This window comes from Myiozetetes cayanensis, unplaced genomic scaffold, assembly GCF_022539395.1.
Source record: "Myiozetetes cayanensis isolate MyiCay16 unplaced genomic scaffold, myiCay2020 scf14, whole genome shotgun sequence".
NCBI classification, from domain to species: Eukaryota; Metazoa; Chordata; class Aves; order Passeriformes; family Tyrannidae; genus Myiozetetes; species Myiozetetes cayanensis.
The window spans coordinates 2,681,880-2,690,610 of record NW_026087048.1 but is presented as its reverse complement, the minus strand read 5'-3'; the positions used below and the strand labels follow the sequence as shown (position 1 = coordinate 2,690,610).

Genomic DNA, 8,731 nt, shown 5'->3' with positions numbered 1-8,731 from the left:
ACCTATCTCAGGGTACTGTGACTTCAGCAAAACCATTCTCCACTCATCTTCATGAAAACCTTTAGGCTTTTTCACCTGGTCATTTGTTCAACGCAGAGGCAGGTCCAAACGCTCATTTTGTTTCCCTTCTTTTTTCGGGACTGGCTGGAGGGTGGAGTCAGACCGGGCAGAAGTTAGAGCAGCCCTGGAGCTACTTTAAACTGTATAATCAGACACAGGCCCCGGAGGAGGTTTGTCACCTCCTTTAGTCCTTCCCTTCACAGCCCTCCTTTGGGGCCTGAGGAGTTAAGGTAGTGCTCGGGGCCAGGAAACTGGAATATGCAGTGCAGCTGCTTTTTTTTCTGTTACAGAGACTTTTGAGATTTGAGACGAAGTAAATTGTCCATTTAGATTCTTGAGTTGCTGGACCTGGTTAGCTTTTGCTGTAAAGCAGTACTTTTTGGCATCCGATGTGAAAATCATGTGGCAGAATAAATTTGAGAGGTGATCCTGTGCCAAGGCTGTGGCAAAGTCGAAGAGCCTTTTTGATCAATTTGCTTTTTGCTTTCCTGTAGAGCTCCTCAGCAATGCAGAACGAATCCCTGACATGCTGCAGATCACCGCTGATTCTCGGAGGAACAGTCCGATGGCCATAATTGTTCAGGGGGTTTTGTGTTTGGGTTTTGGGTTTTGTTTTTTTTTTTCCTCTAAACGACTTCAGGATGGGAAAGAAGAAACTGCCTTCGTGGCTCACTATCTTGTGATTTCTGGGATGGCATTTCCATCGTCAGTATCCCAAATCCAGGCGTGCTTGGGGCTCCTGGGCTGACAGGACTAATTGCTCCAGTGTGGCAGCTCCTGTCAGCTTCTCCAGGACACCAGGTTTTCAGAGAACCACAGCACATACTTAAGCAGAGAATTTGGCCTGAAACGTTTTGCTTCATTGATTTTTAAATCCTTCTCCTTGCCACCCAGAAAAAAATACGGAGGTATGGAGAAAAACAGCAAGTGCCAGTCTGGCCCCTGGGGCATCCTGGTGCCACAGAAGTGGCAAGCACAAAATGTCTTGTGTTGGTTCTGGGAAATCAGAATAATAATAATGAAATAGATCTATAAATTATTCAGAGCTAATGAGCTATTGCCTAATGCTGCGTGGGGCCAAGCACGGGGGGGTGTGGGTGAGGCAGCAGGAAATCTGTCCCGCTGAGGGGATGCCCAGCTGGGGCTGGAGACACCGGAGCGTTTTTTGAAGCTGCCGCGCGGTTCCCACAACTCGTGGATCGTTAAGTAGGGAAGCACTGTTATGTCTGGCCTCTCCCGTGTGCCACACGCGCTGTCCCCACACTGTCTCCTTCACTCTTGCTGTGTCTGGTGGTGTGGGGAGTGTGGCCGGGGGGACCTGGCAGCTCACGGGCATCCTCAGGCCGGGGCATGCCCTGGGGGCTGGGACTGGCAGCCTGTCCCGCACCGGCCATCGTCTCCAGGCTTCTGCTGGCTCCGCAGCCGCGAATTAACACTTTTCCCTTATTTTTATTTGCAAGGCGCATTTTTATTGGCTTGGGATAGAATCTGGCGTGGAGTGAGTATTTGCTGGCATAACTCTTCTTTCTGTTGTTTTCTTCTCTTTCAGGTCTTTAGCCCCTTGCAGAAGCAGTGTCGGGGAACAGGGGACAGGCGGCCGGAGGAGCTGGCGCTGGTGACGGGCGGGAAAGGGCCAGTGCTGCGGGACGGACCGGGGCCCGCTCCCCTCGAGTGCTCCGGTGGAGCTGGATCGGCACCGCGGCGGCAGCGGCGACTGCGCTCTGCCCTCCGGTACGGCACGGGGGGACAGCGGGCAGTGCGCACGGACACGGCCGGGCGGCTCGGGACACAGCCGGCTGTGCGGGGCTCAGTGGCCGAGCGGTGGGTCGGGGGAGGTGCGGGGGGACACGGTGGTGCAGTGTGCAATGTGTGCGCTGTGTGCGGGGTCAGCCGTGTGTGCGATGTAATACAGCTGTCGGTGTGTGCGGGGGAGCTGTCGGTGTGTGCGCTGTGACACACCATGTGTGCCGTGTGACATCCCAGGCCGTGTGCGGTGTGCTCGGTGTGTGCGGTGTGCTCGGTGTGTGCGGTGTGCTCGGAGTGTCACCCCAGTCCGTGTGCGGTGTGCTCGGTGTGTGCGGTGTGCTCGGTGTGTGCGGTGTGCTCGGTGTGCTCGGTGTGTGTGGTGTGTGCGGTGTGCTCGGGGTGTGCGGTGTGCTCAGCGTGTGTGCGGTGTGCTCGGTGTGTGCGGTGTGCTCGGTGTGCTCGGTGTGTGTGGTGTGTGCGGTGTGCTCGGGGTGTGCGGTGTGCTCGGGGTGTGCGGTGTGCTCGGGGTGTCCGGTGTGCTCGGTGCAGCCACCCCACTGTCCCCGCAGTCCCCTCACGGCGGTTCCCGCGCGGGCGCTGCCCATTGGGCGCGCGGCCGGGCCAATGCTGCTGCGGGGCGGGGCTGGGCGCTGCTCTCGCGAGAGCGGTGCGGAGGCCCGGCCGAACCATGTTGCGGGCGGCGGCGGCGCAGCGGCTGCGGCGGGCGGTGAGTGAGGGGAGCGGGGCCGTGCGGGACCCCCGCGCCGCGCCCCGGGGCACACGGGCCGGGCCCTCCCGCCGGGGCTCTCCCGCCGCCCTGGCCGTGCGGGGCCTGCTCAGTGGGGCAAAGGTGACGCGGGGCGGGGCCGAGCTCCGCCCGCCCGGCAGCGGCGGGTGAGGGGTGTCCGGGGGTCGAGTGGCCGGCGCCGCCGGGGCCGCACTCCTCCGCTGGCCTCCTGTCCCGCTCCCTGGCTGTTAACAATAAAGTTTCCGAGCAGTCGCCGGGTGTTTCGGGAGCCCTTTCCGGCGGTCCGGGGCTGCGGGCTGTGGTCCCGGTGCATCAGGGCAGTCGTGAACCCCCGAGAGTGCTCGCTCGCATCCCCCGTCGAGCGGGGCGAGCCGAGCCACAGAGTGCTTTCCTCACCGCTGGAGAAGACCCTTAAAGATTGTTACTGCAAACCCTAAACAACACTAGAAAAATACTTGTGGCTCAAGGAGAGGCTTTCTGGGATGTTGAGGGATTGATACAGCGTTTCTCAGTCACAGCTGTGCAAAAACGTGATTGCTTTAACTCTCCCAACCTGTGGACGAAGCTAATGCGAAACACTTGTTGCTTTTCCAGTTTGACCGTCCAGTGGCTCAGCTGGGAGCAGTGCTGGGCTCTTGGAGGCCGTTTGCTGCCTGGTGTGTCATTGTGGCTGTGTTACCAAGGTCTAGGTGAACTCAAGGTTAACTGGAGTAGATGATTGATGAGATGTCTCTGCTTATCTGCTCGAACTCTTAGCATGCACTGGGAGATACTCCCTCCACTAAAACTGTGTGGAAATAACCCTTGTACACAACTTTAAATCTTGCAAGTTTCTTTTTGAGCTCTGCAAGGCTTTTATAGGTATTGCAGTTATGTACAGCTCTAAAATAGGAGTTGTGGATATATGAAATGGTTTCAGGCAATAAAAATCTCTTACGAGAGCAGCACAGGTGGACTAGGTCAGACGTGACTCAGTTAATCAGAAAGTTCTACCTGCTGTAATCATGGACATGTCTCGGTTGGTAGGCTACAGGCTTTGTAGAGCAAAGGTCTTGGTGATCTCTGAAGCTCCCAGATCATATGGTACTGCTGTGTAAATAGTACTTTACTCACATGGTCACTGCACAATTCAGTTTTGTGTCCTGGAAACGTGAGGTCAACTCCTGGGTTTCCAGCCATACACATTTAAACTCATAACTATAAAATAAAGCCTGTAAAGCACCCTGTGCTCCTTCAGCATGTGGGTAACAATGTAATCTGTGAGAGAAGCGAAACAAACTGCAAGTTTGTTTCACTTTTTGAAAAGTGCAAAGTTTCTCCCTGCTGATGCTCAGTTCAGTGGTGGATGGAATCTAGAGAAAATCAGGAGAGAGACCTGTGAGGTGTGAACAGGAAGGAAAGGTTGGAGTTTTGCATGATTTAAAGATGACTGAGGAGAAATGAGACTGCAAGTACACAAAAATTGGTACAGGGATGGGAATAAACCACCTAGGGAGTTCACTGTCAGTGCTATCTGTGTTTCAAAATAGCCTTGTTGATATTTACTAATGGTGTGCAAGGGGTATATCTAAAGAAGTTTATTCTGTGTTACACCTTTCTGCTGCTGCTTTAATTCCTTTGTAATTTGATGTCTTTATTGTGATTGCAAAATCCTTTTTGCAAAGTGTATTCTTTCTTTGCCTATTTTTTTCCCATATTCTTTGCTACAGTTGTAGCTCCTTTTCAGTTCAGGTGCCTTTAGTGTTGTTTCTGTAGTTAGTGTTTCCTGAAGTTACACAGCTGTCTCTTAGACCTCTTTTGTAGGCAGGTCTGTAGAGAGGCTCTAGAAGTACATCCTTTGTTGCTGGAGTTCCCTCCTCTCCCTGAACATACCAAAACTCATTTATTCTTTTTCGTTTAAAGTTTTGCAGCTAAAAGACTGTCTCTTACTGGAATTAGGTTGGGAGACAAACTTCAGGTTCCCAGATGAAGTTTGTGGCAGCCTGTTTTGTGTTCATGCATATTTGGAGCATGGGGCCCTGCAGAATTCACCTGCTGCAGCTCCTGCATTTTCTGGCACGACTTTTTGGCTGACCCATCTGGTGTCCCTGTGCTGGCCACACGTGTTACCCACAGAGCTGATTTCCTAATTCCTGTGCTATGAGTGTCCTTGGAGCAGGCTGCAGGCACTTAGCCATGACTGTCACTGCAGAGTCCCACCCAGCAGCAAGCAAAGATTGACAGCACTTCTCTCAGGGCTTTTCCAGCTGTTCATACATTGTTTTTACCATGTAAGCAGCAAATCCATATTTAAGAAGTGCTGGGCATGTGCTGTCCAGGTGACCTGTCTGTAGAAATGCTGACAGACCAGCCCAGTTCAGTTTGCAGGGGTGTTGTGTGAAGAGCAGATCACCTGGGCAGGTGTCCACACTGCTCATGTTCTACTGAGGACAGTAACAATTATTTTGTTGGTTATTTTGTCTGAAGCCTGGAAACCCAGATATTATGCTGACATTTTTCACGTTCTGCTTGGAAAATCTTACCGAGTTTCTCAGGTGGGGAGCAAAAAGATACTTTGGAGAAACTTGATAGATTCAGTGAATCCTTTGGTACTTTGCAAGTGGCTGAATGCACCTATACTGCACATCTAGGTTAATCTTAGCAACTTTTAGACATCTGGAAGTCAGAGGCCAGGTTTGCTCTACAGTAAATGCTGGGGATGGAGAGGGAAGTTGGAAACTCTGGACAGTTTTCATTCACAACTGTTTATTTTGGTATAAACTGAATCACTGTCCGGAGTTTCCACCAGAGAGGAGGTGCAGATGTTTCAGCTGTAGAGGAAGTGTAGGTGCCTGGCTGTGATTTGTATCTAAAACTAGGGAAAATAAACTTCCCAGTTCTACCTGTTGCTGCCAGGTCATTATCTGTTGTCGTGCTGCAGAAGCTACTCAGTGGCCCAGGTTTGTTTATCTGTAGCTGATTTATTTGCATAGCCAGATTTTCCAGAGCTTGGTTTTCACCAGGAATTTTCTGTGGCACGAGCACTGAGTGCTGTTCCCTCTCAAGGCATTATTTCCAATGGTTTGGTTGGTCTGTGTGTCTTATTTCTTGTGCTTTCTTCCCTTGCTGCCAGCTGGTCAGGTTTGTTCTCCACCTTCCTTTTTTCAAGGTTTCAAAGTAGCCACCCTGCCCCAAATGCAGAAATTGTGTCAGTGAAACAACAGGCTGTTCTCACACATGTGCAGCTGGACAAGTAACTTCATCAAAATAACTACCTGTCGTCCTCGTTGACTCATGGCAGGTTCTTAGTTTTCAGGACCATATGTGACTGCATGAATTACCCTCTGGTTTTACTGCAGAGTCTTTATTATAACAAACAAAAGTCAGGTTGTTTTGGTTTTTTGTTTGTTTGGTGTTTTTTTTAATTGAAAAAATTATTTAATGTGTGTTAGTGTATTGAAATTCAGACTCAGAAAGGAATTTTATTTGTCACCTAGGATTTTTACCCAAGATCTATAATGTGGCTTTCAGTTTATTTTAAATCTGGTCTTGCCTTTATGTTCAGAATTGTCATGCATAAAGTGACCTTCTGGTGTACATGTTGTGTATATTCCCACAAATATAAAATGTGGGATTATTGGTTTAGAAATAATACCTAATTAGTGCTAATATAATACCTAATACCCAGTCTGCTCTAAGCAACATCCATTGCTCTTATTCTTTTTGGCTAAAACCCAATTATTTCTCAGTTTATTCTAGAATAGTTTGGCAGAATGATAGAGCTCCTCTGTGTGGTGCAGTACTTTTTTAGAGAAAAGATGATAATATAGTCAGAAATAAGTGTGTTTAAAATGGATGTGGCTCCCTTTGGAAATCTGAAAACTTCAGGACCTTCCAGGAGCATGGTCCACTTTACCCTGTGACATGACTGTAAATCATTGGAGAAGTGGGCTTTTTGCCACAAAAGTGTGGATTTATCCTTCAAATGGTGACTAAAATTTTGTAACTTTTATTGCAAATGATGTGTGAAACATAATCAAAAATACAGTGTCTGAGCTATATTGGCAATGAATATTTTGTTATTGGCAATTGGTTTCAAATGAGCTCAGAGTATTTGATCACAGCAAGCAACCTTAAGCATGAAAGATGGAATGCAGAGCACTTTTACAAGAACCCTCATTGTTTTAACCAAAAGGGCAAATCACCATCCAGGTTCTGCAAAAACTTACCTTTGTATTTATATTTTTGCACTGTGATGAGCTTCAGGGAGCTGCTCAGGATTTGTACTCTCTGTGTGAAGTTGAGCATGGTGGGGTTGAAGTCCAAATCCAAATTTTAGCCTCTCAGATTTTCTGGAGCTTTTTTTTTTTCCCTAAGCTGTAGATAAGTGCATGTTTGGCATCAGGGGAGATGGAGTTGGAATGTGTGTGTTTGAAAAAGCAGTGTTTGGCTATGCAGTCTTCAGTGTTGTGTTAGTGTTTGTGCCTTGGCCATATTAATGAGTATATTTGGTTTTCCATGTGTTCCATATTACACTGATTGTAACTGGAGTCTTCAGTTAGGCTTTATGGAGAGTAAACAGAGTCTTGAAGGATAATATTCCTGTTCCCATCCAAATGTTTCCCCTACCCTAGTTATTAGTCTTGGAGGAATAACGCTTTTCACATGTTCACCTGAATATTAGAGAGGAAAGTCTGAGCTTAGAATATTTTGGTTTGGTTTCACGGTAATTCTTCGTCTCAATTTTTATCCTTTTTTTTTTTTTCTTTCATTTTTGCTTTGGAAGTTAAAGTTTGTGTGCAGATGGTGAATTGCTCAAAATTACTATCTAAAGACCATTAAATTACGGTGGTAGACTAAGTGCTCAAGTGTCAAATGTTTTAAAGGAAAAAGGGGAAAAAAATGAACCTGATGTTTATAAATACTTCTATTGGTGTGTTTTCAGGCTGTGAGCCCTCACTGCTTGATTATCACGCAGCCACTGTGTGCAATTTTGCCTCTATATGTAACTAAATATAAAAGTGGGTTCTGTAGCTAGATTTTTGTTAAAACCTGTAATGAAACACCACCAGAGAATCACCCTAAAACCCCCAGTAATATTTGCAACCCTTGATTTCCTTGTGACTTAGTCTTGCTGTTCTAATCCTCATTCTTTGAGGCACTTGGTTAAGTTGATCAACTGAACTTGAATGTAGTGTGTTAAAATGTTGTTCTTTATTATGTTCACTATTTTCATGTGAATGTTTTAGTTTAAACACAGCATATTATAGATAAGCTGAAGTTTATGCCTTTTCCTTTTTTTTTTAAAACATTGTATATTCTCCTTCCTTAATAAAAATTCTCTAGAATTAATTAGCCTGTTCAATTTGTCAGCAGCACTTCACGCTTTGTACAGCTGATGCATTTCTGTCAAGCAGAACTGCTCCAAGGAACAGTTTTTTTCCTTAAATGCTGAGTATCAAACTCCTGCCTCTCTCCCTTCCTTCCAAGGCCTCGGTGCTCCGGAGGTCTCAGAGTACGTTGGTCGTAGCCGAGCACAACAATGAGTCCCTCACGCCCATCACGCTCAATTCCATCGCCGCAGCGAAGCAACTGGGAGGTGAAGTGTCCTGTTTAGTAGCTGGTACCAGCTGTGACAAGGTAGGAAATGCTATTTTCATGCAAATGAAGTAAAGAATACAGTGAAACAAGACTTGGTCAGCCTGAAAAAGAACCTGTAGTGCAGAGGAGCTGTGCCGGGAGTTGCTAATCTGCCAGAAACGTCCCGCGCTTGAACTGCTTCTCTTCTGAAGAGAAAATACAGCTACAGATTCCCTTTCACAGGGGACAGTGTCGATAACGGAGATCACAAGCCTGAGAGAGCAAATTTTTGTAGGGCTAAAGGACAATTAACTTTTAAAACAAGATTTCTCAGTGAAGTTTGAATTGCAGCACTAAGAATTCGGAAAGAAACTCACACTTGTTCAAATGGAAAGCAGCAGAAGTAAAACAGCACAGTCACAAATTGGGCTTCTGAGCAACTTGGTCAGCTACTAGTTGTGTAGAAAGAGTGTGTCTGCAACCTAAAATTCTGAAATTAGTGCTGCTTGACTTTGTCACATATATCACGTATGACAGAAGTTCCTTGTGTATTGGCTGTGTATTTTCAATGTCATTTTTCCTGTGCAGAATTTAGAGACCATGTAGTTAGTACATTAG

The 8,731-nt window shown here is 47.3% G+C and overlaps 1 protein-coding gene across 1 annotated transcript in view; it reads left to right on the top strand.

Moving 5' to 3' along the window:
• The first annotated feature begins 2,465 nt into the window (after window positions 1-2,465).
• The window catches only part of ETFA (electron transfer flavoprotein subunit alpha), a 28,497-nt gene continuing 22,231 nt past the window's right edge, over window positions 2,466-8,731 (top strand). The window contains exons 1-2 of the mRNA XM_050309786.1: window positions 2,466-2,533; window positions 8,024-8,173. Of these exons, the coding sequence (XP_050165743.1) occupies window positions 2,495-2,533; window positions 8,024-8,173 (189 nt within the window). The 5' untranslated portion in view covers window positions 2,466-2,494. The remainder of the gene's footprint in view (window positions 2,534-8,023; window positions 8,174-8,731) is intronic.